Source organism: Pipra filicauda, unplaced genomic scaffold (assembly GCF_003945595.2).
Source record: "Pipra filicauda isolate LSUMZ 115617 unplaced genomic scaffold, ASM394559v2 scaffold107_size2268652_pilon, whole genome shotgun sequence".
NCBI lineage: Eukaryota > Metazoa > Chordata > Aves > Passeriformes > Pipridae > Pipra > Pipra filicauda.
The window spans coordinates 2,058,351-2,083,826 of record NW_024103518.1 but is presented as its reverse complement, the minus strand read 5'-3'; the positions used below and the strand labels follow the sequence as shown (position 1 = coordinate 2,083,826).

The 25,476-nt window shown below is 40.1% G+C and overlaps 1 protein-coding gene across 1 annotated transcript in view; it reads left to right on the top strand.

Moving 5' to 3' along the window:
* Nucleotides 1–10,900, top strand: part of LRRC2 (leucine rich repeat containing 2) — a 51,756-nt gene extending 40,856 nt beyond the window's left edge. The window contains exons 5-8 of the mRNA XM_027725449.2: nucleotides 3,869–4,014; nucleotides 6,081–6,236; nucleotides 8,658–8,794; nucleotides 9,814–10,900. Of these exons, the coding sequence (XP_027581250.1) occupies nucleotides 3,869–4,014; nucleotides 6,081–6,236; nucleotides 8,658–8,794; nucleotides 9,814–9,863 (489 nt within the window). The 3' untranslated portion in view covers nucleotides 9,864–10,900. The remainder of the gene's footprint in view (nucleotides 1–3,868; nucleotides 4,015–6,080; nucleotides 6,237–8,657; nucleotides 8,795–9,813) is intronic.
* The last annotated feature ends 14,576 nt before the right edge of the window (nucleotides 10,901–25,476 follow it).

Here is a 25,476-nt window from a genome sequence, read left to right as displayed (position 1 = left end):
TGCTCTCATTGCTCTGTGATCATTTGTGGTCACCTTGTGTGTGGTCTCCTTCAATCACCTGCAAATGACCAATATCTGATATTTTTGTGGATATTGCATATGTTGCATTTATTGCATATATTTTGTGAATATTGAATAAAGTCAATTTTATGATTAAAGATTAAAGGCCTGATTAAAGGTTTGTGTATACAAAAAACCTGCTTTAATAATAAGGGAAGTTCCTTTCTATGAACTTATGCTTAGATCGTCATAGCTATAATTACTCTATTGGACATTAAACATTAACTTGAAAGAATGCATTTGAATGATGAAATGATAAGTGGTGAAAGGGGGCGATGTTAAACTTCCAAGTAAACAGTTTGGCATAAGAATAATAGCTCCTGTTTGGGAATTAACTCTACAAAAGATTTAGGATTCTAGCATTGCAAAATCAGACTGACACCACTTGGCTGAATGCTTTCTTCCACTTAACATTTCTTGCATTTATCTTACCAAGACACCACCAAATGAAGTCCTTTTTGTTGTCACATATTTTTTTGGGCTTCAAAGGGTTTTGTCACAAAATACATGGATTGGTACCTGGTTTTCAAGACGTGGGGTTTACTGTGAAATGCCTTTGCCTCATTAAGTTTAAGAGTCCACTTTGGAAGTCAGATGGTGGGCTGGGCTATAAATGCACAAATATATCTTTTGAAAGACATGTTCTGTCTCTAGAGAGGCTTGTGCCCTGTTTCTGTGGTTAGTGCTTTTCTCCATGAACATCAAGGAGGTTATAGAAGAGGTTGCACTGACAGCCTGGTGAAAGAAAAGCTGGGAATTTGGTTTGAATGCACGAGAACTAAGTGGCCAACTGTGCACTTTGCTCCTTTGTCACTGTGTTCAGTAAGGCAATGAGATGCTGAGTCCCAATCAATGTGTTTTGGGAGGCAACATACGTTTTGGAAGGCAATATAAGTGATAACTTGTACTACTGAAGGGGTACAAATTGTCTTTGACTTCACTGAGTTTGAAATTTCAGGGTAAAAGCACATTTGTGATGCATGGATAGACACTTCTGGGTCAAACCTTTTGTATATCTTCTCATAATTTACTTAGTGGGTTGCTGTTTCTGTTACAGAATGTTTAAATGTAACTGAAAAATACGGTATTTTGACACAACTTTATTCCTTTTAATTTGTTGGTGCTAAGTAGTAGGCAACTCATGAGAAACTTTCAGCCAACCTTACCAGTAAATTTTCATAGCAAAAAAAACAGGACAAAAATAAAACCACACTCGTTAATCAAACAGTTTTTCAGCCCAGGACATGATGTCCTTTTCTTTCAACTGAAGGTTTAACTGCCAGAGGGAAAGAATAGCAGTGGAGCTCTACAAGTTATCTGAATTATTTCTATAAACAAAACTATGAAGGTAGGTAAAAGGGAGCAGTGTGTCAAATAAAAATGGCAAGAATGATTAAACATAGATACCACAATAAGTGTGTCCAGGTAGCTAGATGATTAAATATAGCTTTTTTTGTTTTTTTGAAATAGAACCTGCATAAAGCCCATATACTGAGGAAAATAGCAAAAATCAACATCAAGCCAAAATAAATGATAACATAAATGTGATAAGGGAGACATGCTTGTTTGAAAATGAAATGTTATAAAAGGTGCAGGAATCAATCAGTTCTTCAAGAGGAAATAGAGTACACAGTGGTTTCATTAGGAAATATAATACACAGCTGCCATAATTTCCAAGGCATCATCTGTCACAGGTATTTGTTGGTAACACCTCAGAAACAGATTAAATTAAAAACTCCATTAGGTTTCTAGAAGATGGACAGGTTTTATTAAATATTACCTTAAAAGAACAAGTGCTGAGGACTTGCAGCATACATGATATGGTCATGGCTCCATATATTCCGTGGCATGGTGAACCAAAATTTGTATCAGTAGAGTCCATGACCTTATATTTTGTTGGCACATTTTTATGGGCATACAAACTCCTGAAAAAATGTATGTTTTAATCTAATCAATATTAAAGTATTAAAATAATATCTTTTCCATATTATACAAAAAAATGGAGGAAACAGCTGTGTTTCTTAAAAAAAAAATACTGCTGTGGTAATATTGCTTATAATATTTAATTCAATAAAGCACTGTTAGGAAAACATGTAAGACTAGTTACTGCTGTTGAAGAAATATAATTTTACCATCCAGTGTTAATGTTACCAAGTTATTTTAGTATGTGAAAGCAAAGTGTTTAGGAACTCGGGTGAACAGTAATGTCAGTTTATTTTATATTTATACATTTTATATAAATATTTTAAATATTTTATATTTATATATTTATATCTGCTGCTTTGTGTTTAGAGAAGGTGGCTTTTCTTCTTTGGGAATGGTTTGAGACCATTTTGGCATTTAAGCCTCTGGGATATTGCTTTAATTCTGTGCCTGCAAAATTTTTTGTGGGGAGAGAGCTTGTTAAAATAAATGTATCAGCAGTTTTAGCAAATTGCTCCGAGTTCAGGTTGTTCAGAGAAATTTGAAATATTTACTTGGGATTTGAAATTGTGATGATAATTTGAAACCACAAAGAAAACATGGTATAAAGATAGTGCCAATTATTTTCTACGTTCTTTTGCTGCTACGATCCGGAATAGTCATTGTGCTTTCCCTGTTCAAAAGGAGGTTCTGGTTTGTTGGAAAAAAGATTCAGTATCTGGAAAATTTACAGTCTACATTGCAATGGTCAAATTCAGACGAAAATCTACCAATATTACAGTAAGAAGGAGTTTGAACAGAAAGTATAAAAACCAATTAGTAAATACAAATAAAGAAAATAATTTTCAATTACTCGGGATGTTTTTTATTACTATTTGATTTTTTCCCCTTCATTTATGCTGTTGCATGCATTCTGCTTACTTTGGAAGTGGAAAATATTTTTGGGGTTTTTGTTCCTACTTGTTTTCTACATTCTGAGATACCTTCAGCAAAGGACAAGGAATTTTTTTTTTGCTACTTTTCTCTCTGTATCAGGACCTGTAGGGCTAGATGGTGATGGTGACATCTGATTAGAAGCTCAGAAATGTAATTTCCATTCTAAACCAGTTTTTTTGATTAACATTTATATTCCTTTGATATTCACTTTAGCTAGCTGCATGGTTTTATGAACACCGATAACGTGAATAATTGATTCAGTACAGAGAGAACTTAATTTAACACATTAATTTCTTAAACAGGTATATTTTACATTTGTAGTTAACCTTCATTGCACTAAAGGTTTATTACTTAAAAATGTAATTCCTTCGGAAAGTATTCAAATAAAAAGCTCTTATTATATATTTAGTTTGCAGTACGGAAGATGTATTTTTAAAGATCTTTGAAAAATATTAGACCAAATTTTCTGTTGGATTAAATTGATAGTTTAATTTTCTAATGGTGTCCTAGCAATGCACTCTCAGTGTATAATAGAGTTATAGCAATGGGAATCTATGTAATTTTGATAGGAGTTATCAAATCTCTGATTTTGAGAGCAGTAACTTGGCATCTATTAGTTATATAAATTGTGTTTTGTCATTCAAAACCAACTAATTTTCTGGTTCAACTTGTCATCTCAAAACTGTAGGTTTTTTAAGACTGAAAATTTCATTTCATTCAATCCCCTGGTGATGTTAGAAAGGTGATGAACACTTTGGGAAGTAACTATTTATGAATCCCTTTCTCCTGTGAAATGATGAGTAAGAGATAAGGCTGGCAAAAGTTTGAGTAAAAAAATAATAAATTCTTGTCTTCCTCAGTGCTTTGAGGGGAATAAAAATGGTTGATGACTGAAACGTCTTCTTGTATTTGCCAAATTTAACTAACATAGAGCACTACTTCTTTCCAGCTAAGTAACCTGAAACAAGTCACAGTCATGGATGTGTCAGCAAACAAGTTCCATTCTATTCCAATTTGTGTGCTCCGGATGTCTAATTTGCAGTGCTTGGATATCAGCAGCAACAACCTGAAAGATCTCCCAGAAGACATAGACAGGTAGTTTATGTTTTAATTCGCTGACACGTTTATGAACTATTAAGTCATTTAGAAAATTCACAAGCTTCCAAGAAACACCATTATTGAAAAACCACGTGAAAAAAACCCCACATGTGGATATTTTTGCATGTAAACATTCCATTATTGTTTATGGGCTCTGTCAGAGAACAGAAACTGCTTTTTCTAGCTTGCTGATGGCAGTCAGTTAACTAAATACATTTTCCTCTGATTTCATGGTAATTTATCATTATATCTGAGCAATGGTTTTTGGGAAATTTGTAGGGTTATTCTACCCCAGGTCCAGCAAAGGGGATTCACCATGTGGAGTTGGCAGCAGTAACTCTCTGGAGGGTAGGTGGGGAGGAGGAAAAGACAAACTAAAGCATATTCAGGTTACTGAGACAACCTGACAAATTTCATTAGTAAAGTAGAAAAATGCTGATAAGACTAAAAAAACCCCACTGACAATCCTCCCCTTCTACTCTGAAGTACATATGCATGTGCACACATATATTCACTCTTTCAGTTTAGGTGCCCACTAGAACTAGTTTTAAACAAAATCACACTGATCTTTTTAATGGGACTTGTTAGCCTGAGAAAGCTCTTTTATTCCTGGGCCTATTTATTCACTCTGGAGTCCTGTGGTGACTTGGTTTACAAAACTTTACACAGCCAAAAGTAAACAAAAAAACTTATTAACTAAAATTTATTAAAAAAAAATACTCTGGGTTATTTGTTGATCTGGGAATAGAAATCCCTGAGGCAGAAGAAATTTCACAGAAAACTCATTCAGTCTTAACTTTCTCAAGGGCTTTGTTGCTAGGCAAAAAGGCTTTTCTGGGACATTGTGTAATCACAGATTATTCTGACAGCAGGACTGAAGTCTTAATTTGTATTAGTAATTCACATGCATTAGTTACAAACAAAATAAACCTACCATTGTTTTCCAGGGGGACTGACCAGAGATTTAATTAAATTCAAAATGCTTCTGAGAGGGTATTGTTCTTTTATGGAAGGATACCCACTCAAACTAAGGAGCATTTTCCCGCTGAGTTGCCAGACTTTATACTAAGATACCATAATCAGACACCAAAAAATAAGGTTTTCTTTGGGTTTTGATTTTTGAGATTCCTTGGGCTCATTTGCATTCTGAAGACTACAAAATGTCAGGATATGCCACCTGCCCCAGTGAACTGATACTCTTATTCAGGCTCACGACTTCAATGCCTGCAGTGTCAAGGAACCTCAGTGAACTACCACGAAAGTAATGTGATTAATGAAAATGTCTGTGATTAATAACTGTGACTCCTTACTTAATATCTTCACTTGAATTCAAATAGACCACGTGGACCAGATAAGCAATATCCTGCAACGGTGTTTTAGGAATGGATCCTTGCAGTCAAAAAAAAGACAAACTTTCTTCAACGATTTGCTGTGCTTTTTGTCTTCTGCCTACTCCAAGGAATAAACACAGAGCCCCAAATTTCTATTGCATTAGGACAAACCAGGGGAAATAAAGCAAAAATTCCTCCATGAAGCACTGTCTTTGAATTGATTTCGGCGGGACAGCTTGCAAGAGCATTATACTAGGAGCTAATCTTTCTCTTGCTCCTCACAGTACTAATTACTGGTGAAAAACAATAGATGGGGACTTGCTGCCTGGCACAGCCATACATAGTTCATAGAATGGTCAAAGCTGTGAGCTGATGACCTTTATTTTTCATTAGTTCCAGGGTGCACATGATGAGGTTTTATATCATTTTCTGTCAACACCTTCCGCATGAAAGCACCGTAAATTTTGTAACCTTTTATCTTGAGCATGCTTTTGATTACTTTTCAGAGGTGTGCTATTAATATCTATAATGTTGAACCATGACTGGAGATTTCTATTCAAGTTGATGAAAATCTGTTGAAAGTGGGGTTTGAGTGATTTTTTGAGAAGCCAAAGACATTGCACGTAATTGATCCTATTATACAGAAGATTAAGTCAGTATTGGTGTTTTGGATAGATGTTCCTGTCTGAAATAAGTATTTTAAGCCATCTTTATCTTTTTATGTCTTTACAGGTTAGATCAATTGGAGACACTTCTCTTGCAGAAAAACAAGCTGACTTATCTTCCACGAGCTCTTGTCAATATGCCAAAGCTCAGTTTGCTGGTTGTCAGTGGTGACGACCTGGTTGAGGTACCCACAGCCATCTGTGAGTCTACCACAGGCCTAAAGTAAGTAAAAGTAAGAGAGAAAGGGAAAATGTCCTTAAGAAGATAAGGTACATGTAACCAAGAGAAACACTTTCGGAAGCATGAGTTTCTACAAGTTCTGAGCCAACACATGGTAAAGGGGGCACTACAACAACTGGAAATTATATATATATATATATGCATCTTTCTGATTGTCACCTGCCAGTTATTTGCATTGTACATCTGCCCAAACTGCTGTTCCTGGGTAGATGGAGTCACAGCAGCTGTCTCAGAGGAGGACCAGTAGCCTGGCAGTTAGTTGTTGATAAGCTCAGTGCTGCCAAAACCATCTTGCTGGGAGAGGGAGACGTGGCTGGTAAAAGGTTAAATAAGGTCACATGATTTTAGTAGTTCTTTGCTGTGAAATGTCACCTTATTGCTGCATGCAGGGTAAGACCAAGAGGCCTTTCAGTCATGTGGTGGTCATGCATTTCTGCAAGCAACATTCAGGTCTTTGATTATGGAACCATTTCAGACCTTATACTGGGTCAGGCTCGGATGGATTTAACTTTCCCCACAGCTGCCCTCATAGTGCTGTTCTTTGCACTGGTAGCTAGAAAGGTGGTTTTGGCTACTGCTGAGAAGTGCTGGCACAGCACCAAGGCTGTGTCTCCAACCCACCCCTAAAAAGCATCATAAGCTGAGGCTGAGCAAGAGCTTGGGAGTGGACCCTGCTGGAGCTGACCCATGTGGTGTCATACTCAGCATATAAAGCCAAGAGAAAGGAGAAGGAAGGTTGGCCATTCTTTATTAAGATTTTTCTCTTCCAAGGAAACCAGCTACATGTATTGAGTCTCTGCTTCCCAGGAAGTGGCTAGACATCACTTGTTGAGAAGAGAGAATTAGGTTTTTGCTTTGCTTTGCTTTGGGTCTGTGTAGAGGTTTTATTTTCTCATTAAGCTGTCTCAACCTACAACTTTTTCATCTGCTATTCCTGGATTGACAGGAAGCTGAACAGGAGCCAGAGTGTGCCCAGGGGGGCAAGAAGGCCAATGGATCCTGGCCTGGATCAGGAACAGGGTGGCCAACAGGGCCAAGGAAGTGATTCTTGCCCTGGACTCAGCACTGGTGAGGCCACCCCTGGAGTGCTGTGTCCAGCTCTGGGCCCTCAGCTCAGGAAGGACATGGAGGGGCTGGAGCAGGTCCAGAGGAGAGCAACGAGGCTGGGGAAGGGACTGGAGCACAAGTGCTGTGAGGAGAGGCTGAGGGAGCTGGGGGGGCTCAGCCTGGAGAAGAGGAGGCTCAGGGGAGACCTCCTCACTCTCTGCAACTCCCTGACAGGAGGGGGGAGCCGGGGGGGGTTGGTCTCTTTTCCCAGGCAACTCTCAGCAAGACAAGAGGGCTGGGTCTTCAGCTGTGCCAGGGGAGGGTTAGGTTGGATATTAGGAAGAATTTCTTTGCAGAGAGGGTGCTCAGCCATTGGAATGGGCTGCCCAGGGAAGTGGTGGATTCTCTGTCCCTGGAGGTGTTTAAGGTGAGACTGGATGTGGCATCAGTGCCATGGGCTGGGAACCACAGTGGGGTTGGATCAAGGGTTGGACTTGATGATTTTGGAGGTTCCTTCCAACCCAGCTGATTCTATGATTCTACGATTCTATGATTCTATGATTCTATGATTCTGTGATTCTGTGATTCTCCCCTTGTCTTGCTGAGGAGAGGGAGAGGGAGAGAGCTGCTTGGTGGACACCTGACCAGCCAAAGTCAACTGATCGCAGACTCACAGCAATGCATGAGATTTTAGAAAGCTGTATCATTTGGTGAAACATTTGTTCTTCTGAAAGTAACAATTCTGTTGATGTTTTTTCCTTTCTTGGAGTGAAAATCAGAGTTTTTCAGAATGCTGTGCACTTAATTTGGACATTACACAAGTTGTGTGTGTAACCGCCTAGTTCTTCACCTGCAACATGTAGCTTTAGAAAACTTGCAAATACAATGTAATGCAAGTCCAGGCATATTTTGGAAAAGAGAAGTAACGTAATAACAACCAAAAAGTGGAAGTAGGTATTGTTTCTTAAGTGATCCTGGCAAAATTCCAGATTGCTAGGCAATGTTGTTAGGAAGGAGTTTGTATTGCTTATCAACAGATGTGAAATTACAGTGTAGTCCGTCAGAAGTTCCATAATAAAGAAATATACCTGTTATTACAGAGAATGATTTATGTAGGTAGACAGGAAGGGATAAATCTGATAATTTTTATATGGAAAGTGGAGTATAGAGAAGGTGCCATTTGAAATCTGTGTTTCCAATAATAGATGTATCCTAACAATGCCGCGATGCAAATCTGAGCTGATATTCTTTACACTTCTCCTTCTGGCTCCAGTAGCAATTCCTACAATGTCATTCCTCTTGGCCAGTGATGTTCAGCAGCCTGCAACATATATTCTTGTGCTAATCTCTGTCTAGATTCGTAAGTCTCAAGAACAGTCCTGTTGAAACTATTGTATGTGAAGACACCGAGGAAATTATAGAAACCGAACGCGAACGTGAGCAAGTTGAGAAAGAGTTTATGAAGGCATACATTGAAGATCTAAAGGAAAGGGGTATGTGTTAACCTGCAGTAAACTTCCTGCTGCCTTGGAGATAAATGCAGACATATAGTGGGACCATTTATTTTTGAGAGTCCAAGCAATATATCCTTAAACTGCAGTTGTCTGCTATGGTATTGAATAAGACCAACAGTGAAAATGCCAAATGGGTTTTGTTAAAAATTTGAGCTCTAATTGGGACACTTGATATTGTATACAAAGTTAATTGTGTGTTTGTACGTGCATTAGTCTTAATTCACTAATAATGTATACAAAGATTATTCTCATTCTCCAGATTTAATTACCTCACTTGGGATTCACATTAGTGATTTTGAATTCCTGAAGAAGGGCTTCTCCTCCTCAAAAAGAGGCACAGTATATATATGAAAGGCTCTTTGTACTGGTAGAATATTATTTAATAATATTATCTGTATCAGGGTACTGCTAACTGTTTAACCACTGTACAATCATAGTAAAATCTCTGCTTCTGTCTTTATTACATAGCACCTGAAGCTTTGCATATTAATTTGTTTTGCTACTTTGTCTTATATTTACCATCATTAAGAAACTGTCAATCTCTTGAGTCTTTAGTAAAATGTTAGGATACAAAGGGAGTTTCCTGTGAGCCAGAGTACCATCTAGGCTCTATATTAATCCCTTTGAGAGTTTGTGTGTAGAAATGACTTTTAGTGGAATCAATCTTTTGTTATCTTTCCACTCCTTGCAGGAATAATTTAAGGGATCTGTACAGTGGTCCTATGACACCTGGTAAAAGAGAAATATGAAGAAAGGCCACAGGATGTGGCTTCAGAATAGTTTTCATGTTCTGATACTGGACCTTTTTTCCTTAATGTCCATAATCCGAGCACTTGAGTGTTCGTGCTCTCTATTTCTAAAGTGAAGTCACAGAGATCATTTGCAGAGTACCTTTGAAATAAAACCAAGCCCTGCTGTTTCTAGCTAAGAGTTTCATTTATTTGTGCTGGATTACATAGCTAAAATCTGAGATGTATTTCTTTTTTCTCTTTTCACAGAGTCTACTCCTTCCTACACTACGAAAGTATTACTCAGTCTTCAGCTCTGAAGATCAAAAACCTCTAAATCACTAGTGGATATCTGAATAATTCTCTTTTTATCCACCTGAATAGTAAACACTGGAAAATATAAATGGCCAGAATCACATCAAAATCATAAGGAATTATTTATTTATTATTGTAGTTGTTCCCACTAACTGCAGAAAAAAACAAGGGGCAGTAGAGCCTTTACAAGATGCTGTTTCACGTTTTAAGTCAACATATTTATTTTCAAGTTCAACAGCAGCAGTCACTGATTTGCATCTAGACCTGCTGAAAGTAAATAGTCACTCTGATAAAATACAAACAGGCACAGATGAAAGATGGAGACATTCTGTGTTGCAGTTGAAACAGTGAAACATAAAACATGATCTTATAAAGAGATTTGATTTTATAAGAGGGGATAGACTAATTTAGAAAATGAATGTGACTTGTTGTTTTTTAAGACCAAATAACACATTTAGCTATTTACAATATTCAAATAACCCATAGTTATTTGCATGTACTTTCTGTTCTGCAAGAAAATTGTCCTTCTTTTTTAAAAAGTTCACTTTTTAAAGTTTCAATAACTTTTTATGTAGAAGGTTGTAGCAGTTTTCCTGTTTTTTTCCCCCCCAGCATATTATAAGATTTTACCTGTTTGCAAATTCAAGTACCAATGTAATTGAAACTTCTGTGCTAAGCAGTCTTATAATATACTAGTGCATTAAATAAGATTTTAAGGACTAAGCAGTATGAGCTAATGCTATCAGTAGAATGATGATAAAGGTCTTCTATTAATGGTTTCAGATTACAGGATTTTGTGGACATTTACTGACATTTTCCAAGTTATGTAGGAATAAGTTTGCTGGTAAAAAGTTATGTTGCTTGCTATTTAATAATCTGTTTATATATGATTATCTAAGTGTATATAGTGTAGGCCTTCAGAAACTTAGTTTTACATGTACTTTTTGTTTAATAAATCAATACTTTTTAATCTAAAAAGATTGAGATTTTGAGAATTTAGACCCTAATTAGACTCAAATTAAAGAATTGAAGTGGTTCTAAACTTATGAGTGCAGTTAAGTGAGATGATCTTTACATCTTGTTTTTTTTTTTTTTTTTGTTATAGATGAGGTATTTTCAGCTTTGTGCAGTAGAATGCCACTTAACTCAGTCATATTTAAAAAAACAAAGCAATGAAGGATATGCTCCTCAGACTTCCATACAGAAAAAAACATACTGCTTTGGATGTTTTCTTTTTAACATTCTAGCATTCAATCTTTTAAAAGAAGGGAATAGGTATGTTTATTATTCCAATTGCAAGCTTCTGCAGTTATATTACTATCCAAATGAAACCCAGTCAAATTGGTCTCCAGGTGCTAAAGCAGATCTTAAACAAATTGTGATTAAAGGGAAACTTAAAAAACTCTAAGAAAAAATGACATTGATCTTAGAATAATAGAAGACTATTCTTTAAATTATTATTAGATAATGAAAGAGGATAAAACAGTGGCAATCAAAGTGGGCTTAGAGAAATCAGGCTATGTGAAACTACCCTACCAAATTTCTTTTATTGAAATTATACATTTGGTTGGTTAAGTATTGATACTGGTGTAATAAACTTCTGTAAGACATCTGTTTTGACATTGCTTGAAATTCTATTTCTAGAGTTCTGTCATAGTCTAATATCCACTGAAAATCATAGGAATGGAAATCACAAGCTCTGTGCTTATAGAACTGAGATGGACATTATGGGAGCTGTAACTACAAAAAACTGGGGATGCAAACCAAGTTAAAAACCAAAAATGTTAGTGCAAATTCTAGTATCAGAATTGCTGGATATTTAAACAGAAAGTACTTGGATAGAGACATTGTACAAGTACTTTTTAGCATTGCAGCTAATCTTACTCAAGAGATTTTTGCTGTTCACAGGTAAGAGTGGTGCAGATAAACTGGGGGACAGTCAGAAAAAAACAAATAGCATAAATAAAACCCATGCATTTTTAATTTGATTGGGCAGTGTTGTTCACAATTCCATTTATTCAATATTTTTCAATGCAAATTCACAGTTTAAACCCAGGATTTTTTTAATGCAGTGGCAAACGTAAGGGAGAAGGCAAAAACTTGAACTCACACATCTGAACTAGAAACAGAAGCTCTGTTTTTCAGTAAAAGTAACCATGAGACAACTTATAAAAGACTCATACATCCTCAGCCACCAGCAATCTTTAAGTCCAGTGGTACACAGGGGATCCAGCCGGTGCTCTCCAACTTGACTTTGGACATCTGTGAATCTAATTTTCATGGACTAACAGATCTGTTTTGGTTGGAAGAGACATTCAAAGACCATCTACCCCAATCCCTCTGTCACAGGCAAGGGCATCTTTTACTGGGTTGGGTTTTTCAAAGCTCAGTCCAAGCTGACAATGCACACTTCCCATGATGGGGCATCCACAACTCACCAATCTTGTTGTGAAGAATTTCTTCCTTAGATCCAATCTAAACCTAATTCTACCCTCTCTCAGTTTCAAACTGTTACCCTTTGTCCTGTCACTACAAACCCTGGTAAAAAAAAACCTTTCTCCCTCTTTCTCATAAGCCAATTTATGTTGGATAGCTGCAACAAGTCATGTCTTCTCCAGGCTGATGACACCTGAGATGTCCAATGGGTAGTGCCAGCTATTACTAATTTCCTAATTTCAACATAACTGCCTTTGAGTTCTACTTCTCTGTCCTTTAGAGTAAAAACACCATACTTATCACATGATTTTAAATATAACTTTGTTGGTGTCGTCCATCACAGTAAAAAATCTGTACGTCAAAAGACACCTTGTTTTGAATTAGGTCTGATTTTATTGCTTTTCTATGCAACCACTGTTTTACTGGCAATTATGTTTTAAGCTATTATCTTCCACTAGAAAACAGCACCACCAGAGAAGAGATTTCTGTTATTGGCGTGTTTCATACTTTCTTTTTCGATTTTTGAAGGTGAACAATTTTATGAATGAGAGGAATTTTATGTGCCAATTGAAATTTCTGCTGTTTACAAGCTTTTGATGTCAAATACTTATTCCTGAAGGAAAGCACTGTCTACAGCTGTTCAAATACTACACTTCCTAAAACTCAGTACTTTGTTCTGCTTTGCAAGTAGCTGCTATTTCAAAGCAGCAAGATTGGGAGTAATTGAAATATGTCTTCTAGAACACATATCAGCTCAATGTGCAAAAGTAAATCAGATAATTGCTTTTAATTGTGTTATTTTCCCTTGTTCTATGATGTGGCCCAGTTTTTAAGAACAGCCAAATATAATCTAGGAAGACAAACTTATAAAGATAGTAAATAATGGGAAATTTAATTAATGAGTGCCTAAGAACAACACAGTCTTACAACAGATATTGGTTTAAAATTTACAGTTAACACTGGACGATATATTCTTTCTTTTTTTTTTCCCACCCTTGAGCATTTATGCAACACCAGAACTGTTTTGCTGTGTTTATTTTCTGCAAAGGAAGCACCAAGCAAAATGACAAACAGGGAGTGCTCTTTTCTTGATAATGTGACAATTTTAGTAGCCTCTGAGTCCTGGTCCAAGGAAGATTTTGTAGAATCAGAGAATGGCTTGGGTTGAAAGAGACCTTGAAGATGATCTGGTTCCATCTCCTGATGTTTTCTGCCATGGTTAGGGAAAAATTCCAGTAGGTCAGGTTGCTCAAAGCCCCCTTCAACGTGGCCTTGAACACTTTCAGGGATGGGGCATCCACAGTTTCCCTGGGTAACCTGCTGTGGTACCTCACTACGCTCTGAGTAAAGAATTTCTTAGAATATATAATTTAAATCTATTCTAATGTTCTTCCTCCCTTGACCAATCAGTATCAGTCATAAAAAGTAGCTCTCTCTTTTTTCTATAAGTCCTCAAGGTGTTGGAAGGCTGCTATAAGATCTGCCTAAAGTCTTCTCTTCTCTAGACTGCACAACCCCAGCTCTGTCAGTCTGCCCTCATAGGAGGGGTGCTCCAGCCCCCTGCTTGTCTCCATGGCCCTCTCTAGCAGGTCCACATCTTTCTTGTGCTGAAAATGCCAGAGCTGGATGCAGCACTCTGGGTGGGGTCTCACCAGAACAAAGTAGAGGGGCAGAATCATCTCCCTCTACCTACTGCCCACTCTGCTTTTGACGCAGCCCAGGGCATGATCAGCCTTCTGGGCTGTGAGAGCCCACAGGTTTTCACCCACAAGAACCCCCAAGTCCTTCTGTGCAGGGCAGCTCTGAATGACCTCTTCTCCCAGGCTGTTCCCCTGTCTGGGATTGCCTCAACCCAGGTGCAAGCACCTTGCACTTGACCTTGTTGAACCTCATAAGGTGGGCCCACTTCTCAAGTTTGTCCAGGTCCATCCTTCAGGTGTGTCCACTGCAGTGCTCAGCTTTATGTCATCTCCAGACTTTCTGAGGTTTCACTTGATCTCACTGTCTGTGTCACTGATGAAGATATTGAAGAGCACTGGTCCCACTGAAGAGTGGAGCCCTGAAGGACACCACTTGTCACCAGCTCAACCTGGACATTGGCTACATCTCTCTGGCTACGTCCATCAGCCAATTCCTTACAAACCAAAAATCCAATTTTAAGACAATTTGTCCAGTTTTTCTCCAATTTGGAGGCAAGGATGTTGTGTGGCAGTGTGTCAAAGGGCTTGGAGAAGTCTAGACAGAGGACACTGGTTGGTCTTTGTTTGCTGACTGTTGCAGTCACTCCATCACAGAAGCCCACTAGGCTGGTCAAACATGATCTGCCCTCAGTAAAGCCATGCTGGCTGCCTCGAAACATGTCCTTATCTTTAATGTGCCTTAGCATATCTCCAAGGAGGATCTGCTCCAGGATCTTCTCAGAGAGAAGTGAGGCTCACCAGTCTACAGTTCCCTGGGTCTCGCTTTCTCCCTTTTTTAAAAATAATAGTCATGTTTCCTTTTATCTAGTCACTGGAGACTTCACCTGACCACTGTGACTTTTCAAATATCCTCGGGAAGAGCCTGGCAACAACATCAGCCAGTATCCTCAGGATCCCAGGATGCATCTCATCATGTCCCATAGACTGATGGTTATTCAGCCTCATCAGGTGGTCTCAAACCTGCTTTTCTCTGGTAAGTGGGAAGGACTTCACTCCCCCAGCTCCCACCTAGATGTTCGGGGACTTCAGAGACATGGGAAGCCTGGTGATCAGTGAAAACTGAGGTGAAGAACTCATTGAGTACTCCATCCTTCTCCATATCTGTTGATATCAGTTCCTTCTCATTTACTGGAGGTGGGAATACATTCTCCTTGGACTTTATTTTCTGAGCTGTGTACTTGTTATTTTTCACATCCCTTTTCAAGTCTTTCTTATCCATCTGTGCCTCAGCTTTTCTGACCCCATCCCTACACATCAAAACTCTATTCCTGTACCCTCCCCAGGTCACCTGTCCCTGATTCCACTGACTGTGAATTTTCTTCTTTCTCCTCAGTTTGAGGAGCAAATCCTTGCTCAGACATGCTTGACTTCCTACACACTGTGATGGAGAACTCTGGCTGCCTAAGATAAATGTCCTTAAAGAGATGCCAGCTCTGGTCAGCTCTTCTGTCCCTAAGGACAGTTTCTCAAGGGTTATCATTCTTTAATTCTTTAAACAGCTGAAATTCACTCTTCCAAAGTTGAGGGTCCTTTTTCCAGGCCCATGTCCCACTGAGACCATGGTCTCAGCCAGGACATGGTTGCCCATCTGCTCTGGTGAGCACTAGATCCAGTAACGCTTCTCCTCTGGTTGGTTTATCCAGTGCCTGGACCATGAACTTGTTCTTGATGCAGTCCAGGAGTCTCTGGTTTACCTACAGACATCTATATTACTTTCCCAGCAGATATCTGGGTGGTTGAAATCCCCCATTAGGATGAGAGCCTGAGAGCATGATGACCCTGAAGCAAGAGGCCTCCTCAGCAGGTTCCCCCTGCTCAGGCAGCCTGTAGCAGACCCCAGCCACACGGTGTCCTTTGTTGGTCCTGTCCTTGCTTTTTATCCACAGGCTCTCAACCTGTTCATGGCTGTCTCTCTATCAGTCCCTTAACACAGAGCACAACATCTCCACCCCTTCTTCCCAGCCTCTCCCAAAAAGCCTGTAGCCCTCAGCTGCAGTTGCTCCAGCTGTGTGACTTGTCCCATCATGTTTCCATGATAGCAATTAGGTCACAATCTTCTGATTGCACCATGATTTCCAGCTCATGCTTGTGACCCATGCTGCATGTAGTGTAGAGGCACTTCATCTGGGCTATGGACCTCTTCACCTTTTGGGAGGAGCCTTCCCTAATTCCTTGGGGATGGTTTACAGGTGTTCCCTTGCTGCTTCCTGGAAATGCTGTTGTTTCCTTGTTCCTCTCTGACACTTGGAAATGCATCCCATTCCCCTGCTGAATATAGTTAAAAGCTCTGCTAAGAAGTCCAGACATCTTCCTTCCCAAAAGAATATCACATCCAGTCAGGTGATCCCCATCTAATATCAATGCCTTTTGATGGTGCATCCCAGATCATAGAGCCCCAAACTCTGAGCATGACAGCAGCCATGCAGTCAATAATTCACTTGATCCCTTTGTCTCCTTCTTCCTGGGTCCCAGTCTCCAGCTGGGAGCACAGAGAATACACTACCTGTGTTTCCAACGCCTTCAACATCTTTCTGAGGGACGTGAAGCCCCTTTTGATGTTTGCAATCTCCTTCTTGCAGCATCATTCGACTCTGTGTGAAAGAGCAGGAGTGGATAACAGCCCTCTGGTTTTACCTCTTTGTGGCATTGCAAATGTGAGCCCCCAGCAGACAGGAAACCTCTCTAGAGTGTTTGTCCAGATGGCAAATCGGTGCTTCAGTGCCCCTCAGTGAGAAGTCACCAACTACTAACAATATTAATGCTTTTTGGTGCCACTCTTTCAGTACAGATTAGCTCCTGCTTCATAGTGGGTGGGAGGGGGTTGGAAAGTGGGTTTTTATTCCCCTGCTTTCGAGACCTCATTTGAACTGGTCCTAATAAATTGAAGAACTGTAACTCAGCGTAACTCTGGTTATGCCCCACTTGGGTGACTGCTGTACCCTGAGCAGTTCAGGAAGAGTCTCCTCTCTTTTCAGTAGCTGAATCTGCTACTTGGGCTGATTCCAGCTGTGACTGTATTCACTCTCTTCTTCACTCCACTGGTCCATTAACAGCTGTAGTATTGCTTGTTGTGAAGGGGGTATCTGCATGGTGTTTTCATTATCTGCTGACTGGTATTAATATGAAAAGATCATTACTGTCTCTTACTGCTCCCTGAATCTTGCAGTTTTCTTGTTGCCAGCTGCAACATAACTGCTTCATGTTCAGCAAAATCTTTGTAAAGATGCATTTTATATCTAAAATGCAATTACATCTCAGACATATTGCCTTGGCTGTGTTCAGAGTTTCTATTTTCCATTAATGCTTCCAGCTTTTTCCTAAAATCAATGGTGACATTTATAAAGTAATTAAATTAGCTGTCAAATCCTGGTGAATAGATCTGTAAGGAAGAACATCAGCTTACAGAACTGAAAATCAGTTTTAGACTATACAAAATCAATGTTTAAGTTCAAATTTAGATATACAACTTAGATAAGCATCTTCTTTTTAATTTTTTTTACAAAGATCCAGACAATTTCAGGCTCAGTCAGCCTTAGATCCTGTGTATTATGTAATGGCATAAAATAACACATTTACAAAAAACCAGTATGTTATACTGTAGGCCCTTAAGCTGATAAAATGTTATTCAGTGTTTCATTCTTACTCTGTATTTGTTGATTTAAAAAACTGAAATGATATCTCACCTGTGGTTTCTGCATAACTTTCTGTCAAGATGAATATTTGAAAATAAGTTGATGCCAAGTTTGTTGTGGTGCTGCCCTGGCCCCAGAGAGATAGAGCAGGTCGTGTGTCTGGTGTCTACTCAGAGAAGGTGGGTTCAATTGTTAGATAATCAAAAATCCATGGCCAATTTTAAGTCAATTTTTCCATTTTCCGCATATCTTCAGGAACCACTACTGACAAACACTTGATGCCACCAGGGAACTAAAGGAGATTGACCCTTTAATTTCTTTTTTAGATGTAATTGTGTTTTTGCCTCTTTGAAGTGGTTGCACACCAATGCACCCAGGATGAGGCGTAAACACGAGGAATTAGAGAACTGTTGTGCAGTTGCAGGACTGTGACCTTGTTGGGATCAGGAGGATGTGTGGGATGGCCCCTGTGAATGGAGTGCTGCAATGGAGGAATTCAGGCTCTTTGGGAAGGACAGCCTGAAAACATGAGGAGGTTGGGCTGTCCTTTATGTGAGAGAATAGATGGAATGCATGAAGATCTCCTTGGGGATGAATGAGGAGCCGGCAGAGGGTTTGTAGGTGAGTAGGCCAATATGGGTGATACTGCAGCAGGTTTCTCTTACAAACCACCTGATGGGGATGAGCAAGTGAAAGAGGCCTTCAACAGACAGCTGGAAACAGCCTCACATTAGCAGGCTGTGGGCCTTGTGGAGGAATTCAGCCACCCCAATTTCTGCTGGATGGACAAGACATCAGGTGAAAATAAGTGGAAAATTCCTGCTGTAAAAATTATTGACAATCCATCCAGGAGAGGTGTTCTGCTGTGCCTTGTATTCACAAAACAGCAAGGGCTGGCTGGGGGTGTGAAAGTCAAAGGCAACCTTGGCAGCAGTGAGTAAGGGAGGGTGGAAACTGGGGTTCTGAGAGAAGAGGGAACAAAACAAGAACACAACTCTGGATTTAAGAGAGAAGATTTTGGTGTCTTCAGGAACGTGCTTGAGAGTGTCCCACAGGATAAGGTCTTAGAAGAAATAGGGGATCAAGAAAGCTGATTGGTCTCCAAGCATTACCTTCTCTAAGCTCAAGAGCAGTTTGTGCCAGTGAGCAAGAAGTCAAGTAAAAACTCAGAGAGACCTGTGGGGATGAACAATGAGCTCCTGTCAAAATTCTAAGAGAAAAAAAAAAAGCATACAGAAAGTATACCTACAGGAGAAGGTAACCTGGGGGAGTAATGAGACACTGTTCAAGAATGCAGAAGAAAGCATGGCTAGGAATGAAAAAGTCCATTTGGAGCTGAAACTGGTGGGGAATGTCAAGGATAAAAGGAAGTGCTTCTCTAAATTTGTTAATGGCAAAGGAAAGACTAGGGAATATGTGGTCCTGCTGCTGAATGTTGTGGGGACCTGGTTCCACAGGACACAGAAAAGGCTGAGCTACTGAATACCTTCTTTGCCTTAGTCTTTACCAGAAAGACTAGCCTTCAGGTATCCCAGGTTCCAGAGAGAGGGGGAAAGGCTGGAGTGAGGAAGATGTACCCTTGGTAGATGAGGATCAGGTCAGGGAATACTTCAGCAAACTGAACACACGTAAGAACATGGGCACTGATGGGATGCACCCACAAGTGCTGAGGGAGCTGACTGATGCCATTGCAAGGCCACCCCCAGTATTCTCTGACAATGGTGACTGGGAGAAATGCCTGAAGACTGGCAGCAAGCAAATGACAGCCTAATTTTCAAGAAGGGCAAGAAGGAGAACTCGGAATCCCTGCAGACCATTTCTAGGTACATTGACAAGAAAAACACTAGGAGCTGTTAGCGTGGCTTTACCAAGAGGAGTTCACACTTGACCAACTTGATAAACTTCCACACTGAATAACTGGCCTGGCAGATGAATGGCCAGGTCTAGAGGGTGGTGATCAGCAGCTCAAAGTCTAACTTGAGGCCGGTATCAAGCAGTGATCCCAGGGGTCAAAATTGAGTCTGATCCTGTTTAATATCTTCATTAATAATGAAGATTATTAATTATTATCATTATTATTGACGATGGGGCAGAGCGCACCCTTGGCAAGTTTGGTGATGACATAAAACTGGCAGAAGTAGTTGATGTATCAGAGGGTTGTGCTGCCATCCAGAGGGACCTCAAAAGGCTGGAGAAACAGGCTGGAGAAGTGGACTGACAGGAGGCTCATGAAGTTCAATGAGTAGAAGGGTAAAGTTCTGCACCTTAGGAGGAATAACACCAGCTATCAGTACGTGCTGGGGACTGCCCAGCTGGAAAACAGCTTTGCAGGAGCTGCCACGGGGGTCCTGATAGACACCAGGTTGTAGGCAAGTTGGCAACGTGGCACTGCCACGAGGCAGCAAGTGCTGGTGGTGTTCTTGGCTGCACGAAGAGGAGTCTGGACAGCAGGCTGAGGGGAGGGATCATTCGTGTCCCCTCCGCACTCGTGAGGCACCTCTGTGTCCAGGTCTGGGCTTCCCATTACAGGTGATGTATGGACTTGCTGGAAAGGGTCCAATGAAGGGCCACCCAAATGAAGGGGAGTGGTGCATGTCTCCTGTGAGGAAAGGCTGAGATGGTTGAAACTCTTCAGCCTGGAAAAGAGAAGGCTCAGAGGAACCTTGTCAGGGTATACAAATACCTGAAGGGAGGGTGCAAAGAAGGTGGAGCCAGGCTGTCTCCAGTGATGCCCAGTGACAGGACAAGAAGTAGTGGGTATAAACTCAAACACAGGAGGTTCTTCCTGAACATCAGGAGTCACATTTTTACTATGAAGGTTACTGAGAACTGGCACATGTTTTCAGGGAAGTGATGAATTTTCCATCCTTGGAGAATAAAAAAAAATAAAAAGCTTTCTCTACATAGTCCAGGGCCCTCTACTCTAGGTGACCCTTCTTGAGCATGGAAATTAGACCAGGTGATGCCCAGAGGTTCCTTATCTTCAACAGCTCTGTGACCCAGGAACAGGACAGTTGTCCTGAGAACTGTTTTGCTTCATGTGGCCAATTCCATCTGTACTGTTTAGACAGTACTGGAAGTTTGTTTGTATGGCCTGTGTGCAGGTTCAGTGTGGCAGATTTAATGCAATGGTGTTATATTCTGTGTTGTCAACTCTGACAACCAGAATATAAATCCTGACTGAATATTTCTCTAATGCAGTAATGTTCAGGAGAGCTAAGAGAAAATAATATCTTAAGTCATGAGTGAATACTGCCTGGCATCCATCATCATTTGCAGATATTGCAGGGTACTTCAATAAACAGAGAAATTTGGTCTGTGCTGGAACTACTTCCCTCTACATCTGCTGGAACCAGTATCACTATACTGTGCATCAGATCTTTGGATTAATACATGTGAGACTTGTAAGGAAATCCAGTAGATATTTTGCACACTTGTAGAATGTTTCAGGCCTCTCTTGCATATCTCTTGGTGCTGAATGGTGAGAATCAGAGAATAGTTAGGGTTGGAAGGGACCTCTGGAGATAATCCAGTCCAACTCTCTTGTCAAGGCAGGGTCATGTAGAGCAGGTTACACAGGAACGTGTCCAGGTGGGTTTTGATTTTCTCCAGAGAGGGAGACTCCATGACCTTCCTGGGGAACCTGTTCCAGTGCTCTGTCACCTGCAAAGTGAAGAAGTTTTTCCTCAAGCTGAGGTGGAAGTTCTTGTGTTTTAGTTTATGGTGATTGCTCCTCATCCTGTCACTGGACACCACTTGAAAGAGTTTGTCACCATCCCCCTGGCACCTGCCTTTGAGGTATTTGTATATATTGCTGAGATTCCCTTTCAGTCTTCTCTTCTCCAGGCTGCTATTAACCTAGACAGTCAATGCCCTGTGTTTTACTGTACTCCCTTCTTTGTCCTTAGCACTACAGAGCTTTACACTAAAGCTAGACACTTGTCAACCAGCTGCAACAACTCTGTGCTTGGATGTTACAGCTTTTGTTAGAGGCATTTTGCTTTTGGTGTTAAAAAAACCCCCCAAACACAACAGTGAAGAAAAAGCAGCTTCTTTGCCGTGTTTAAAATCAAACCTGAAATGTGGGGAGGTCTGACAAGCTCTGGTCGGTAAGCAAAATAGTTTTAAATATAAAAGAACAAGTGAACGTGAGAATAATTTCAGAGGAAATCTCTGAAATCACTTATAAGATATCCTGGTCAGAGTTTGACAGTCATTTCTTTTTGGTATGTCAGCATAATTAGTTTCTCAGATTGCTTTCTGCCACCTCAGGGAACTGATGTGAATTAAGTTTTTTGAGGGTTATTTTTAATTTAGATCAAATCCTCAATCTGTTTGACTGTATCAACTATCACAGAGGAGTTTAGGAGAGCATTTCCTCTGAAAACACCCTCTAGCATGACCTAAAATAAATGTTCAGCAAACCACAGCCTTGACTCATTAGCAAACATGTTGTGAAGGAGTTGTAGGTTAGACCTGGCTCCTGACATTTTGTGATCTATTTAAAATCGATGCAGCAGATGCACATGGGAAGTGCCACTGTGAACTATCAGAATAACAATTGTAATTGGGACCTCTGTAATATCAAAATAGGAATGAACTCTGGAAGCCACGTCTGTGACACTTAAGTCTTGCATTTTGCATGCAATCTTCTGGGAATTGTGGTCCATCCCTCATGCTCTGTGCAGTTACTAATTTCAAGGACTTTCATATCTGGGTGGTGGTTTCACTTCCTTTCCCCAAAAGCTCGCAATGAATTCTTTAGGACCTTATTTAAAACCATATAGACATAAAAATATAAGAAACAAGAAAACCCAAGGCAAACTAACCACTGATTGAGAATTCACTGATCATTCCAATATTTGTTTTGTAGGGAGATAAACATTTCAGGAGCAGCTTTCTGTTGGAACTTTTAATTTAACCAAAACCGATTTTATAACTTATATGAAGGGAAAACTGGTGAATATTATTCTATTCTCAACACTTTTTTTAGCTTTTAAGCTTAAGGTTTTAATTTTGGGTACAGCATCAAGTATCAGCTGATTGGAAGATAACATTGATACATGTGCACTTTGAAATATGGTTCAGTACTTCAATTCATAGTACAAGGTTTAAGACCTTCCAGTTTTATACCATTTTTCTCCTATTCCATTTTCTAAATTTCTAGGAGGCAATATGAGGTATTTTCAGGCTAAGCAGCGTGAAGGGAGAGGGAAACTTGAGGCTCTGGGAGAGGGAAAGTCCAAAAAAAAGGTTACAAAACTGAGGTATTTCTCAATGAAATGAGTACCCTTCTCTTGTCTGAGAGATGTGACAGTACACTTCAGAGTTTTGGAAAGGTTTTAATTTGTATTGATGCAGGGATCTGAAGCTTCAAAACTTTGCCTTGTTTTGTGGGCAGCTGTTGTTTCAGGTGGCTGTAAATATTAGGGAGAGAATTGCTGCATAATACAGGCTTCCAGAACGCTCCTTTTGGTCAGAATGAACACAAAAAATGTCTATTTGTAGTTTAGAAAAATAAAACTTGTGCTCACCTTTGAAAAGACCTACATAAGACCTGAAGCTGGAGAGCTAGAATCACACAGTGGAAGGAAGGGATTGAGCCATTGGAGAGTGTCCAAAGGAGGGAATGAGGATGGGGAAGGGCCTTGATTGGAAGCTGTGTGAGGACACTGAGGGCACTTGGTGTGTTCAGCTGGAGCAGAGGAGACTGAGGGGAGACCTCAGTGCAGTTCCAATTCCTGGGCAGGGGCAGAGGAGGGGCAGGGACTGAGCTCTGGGACAACACCCAGGGAATGGCTGGAGCTGTGTCAGGGCAGGCTCAGGGTGGATCTCAGGCAAAGGTTCTTCCCCCAGAGGCTGGTTGGGCACTGCCCAGGCTCCCCAGGGCAGTGGGCACAGCCCCAAGGCTGCCAGAGCTCCAGAAGCTTTTGGACAATACTCTCAAGCACAGGGTGTGACTCTGGGGGGTGGTCCTGTGCAGGGCAAGGAGTTGGACTCGATGATCCTTGTGGGTACCTTCCAACTTGACATATTCTATGATCCTGTGTGTGGGAGGCAGGTAGAAGCCCTCAGACCCTTCTCCCCTCTTATACTCTACAACTCCATTTGTCTCCTTTGCTGTGGGGGGCTGGGTAACTGTTCCTAGACACCTCCCACATTCACAAAGCACAGCTCCAACCCATCAAAGTCTCTCATTTGCCCCTGCTTGTGTTGTGGCTTTGCAAAATGCACTGATGGTAGCACAGGCTGGGGAAGGCAGGTGGCCAGCACTGGTTCACTGGCATTTCATGTCTTTTTCCTTGAGAAAAAATGTATGCCCAGGATTGGGACACAGGTGCTGAAAGTGGCTTGTGCAGCACAAAACCTGGGTGTGTTGCTGTTTGCTTCATCCTTGGAGTTTGTGTTATGGCCTAGAGGTATACAAATATATGTTGCATACTTCATTACTTCTGTTTCACAGCTACCTCAGACAGGCTTTGATCAAATTATTAGGAATCATGTTTAATAAGAACACTTTAGGACACGGGGATTTTCCTCCCCAGCATTATTGCTACGGAAGATTATTGTAATATCTAACACTTTAATTTAAAGCCTTGTCACACTTCAGATGCAGAAAGGCTCATTAGAAGTAAAGATCATTGTAGTTATACTTTGATTCCATATAATTCACACCTAGGAAATCAATGGCATTTTTCCAAAGCAAAGGTATTCCCAAGATCCACTTTTACTTTTGAAGTCATAGTAGAAATTTTCAGTAAATTACATACATTCATATACAACAATTTCTTTTGCAACACCAAGCCTTAGGCTATACACTTGTCTGCATTTTAGTGTCTGTCTAGATTAGTTTAGTTAAAGAACATAACATGAATTTTTTGTGTTTTTGTTTTTAAATGGGTGTTTGTAGTAGAACAGTTGTCCTCTGTGTTTTCTTGCTTCTGTGGAGTGCCTCACTCCTTTGAAACCAGCTTTCATCAGAACACTTGAAACACCATTCTCGGTAACTTTTCTCCCACGAGGTTTCTGAAACTTGCTGATTTAACTTGAAAGCTGAGATTTGTTTTTAGAAATTCGAGCAATCCCCATGTTCCCCCTTCCTTACCTGCCCCGATTACACGGGAAGTTTTGCAGAAATTATCGTGCGACAGCAAAAAGACAGAGGAGTACAGTGTGATAATCACTACTGCTTTAATGTCATGTAAGATGTAAACTGACTTATGTAGTTGGTGTATAAATTTCACAACGTTATTGTATTGCTTTTCTTGACAATTTTAAAAAAAGAGTGTTTTCTTTTTTTTCACTCATATCTTTTAGACCAGATCTATTTTTTTTTTTTTGCTGAATTTGCAGATATTTTCAGCATATTTTAGCTGTTTTAGGAATCTATTATTTTCTTACCATTTTTGCTGTTGAAAATGTAGTTCTCCCTCACAAAAGAAACTATAGTATGGTATTATTAACTGCTTAGTGCAGCATTTCGGCACCCACTGGAGTGTTCCTTGCAGTCTGGACACCAACAAACCATCCCTAACACACATATGTGGAGCTGTGCACTGCACTTGTGGAGTTGTCTCCAGCTCTCTACATTGCATTACACTGTCATGTTTAATGTAGTTTGCCTTTACCTTTGCCTGTACATGGTCTAGGATTTATTCTATAAATCTGGAGAAACCTTTCTAGTTACTAAAGTGAGGCCTGCAAATTCATACTTAAAGTTATGCTTTCATTATCCAGTGCTCTGCAGGGGTCAAATGTTAGTTCAAAGGATATTAGCTGGATAAAATTGTTTTTTCTCAGTACTTATTTTTCATATAACCAGGCCCCTTTTGATCAACTGCTTTACAGAA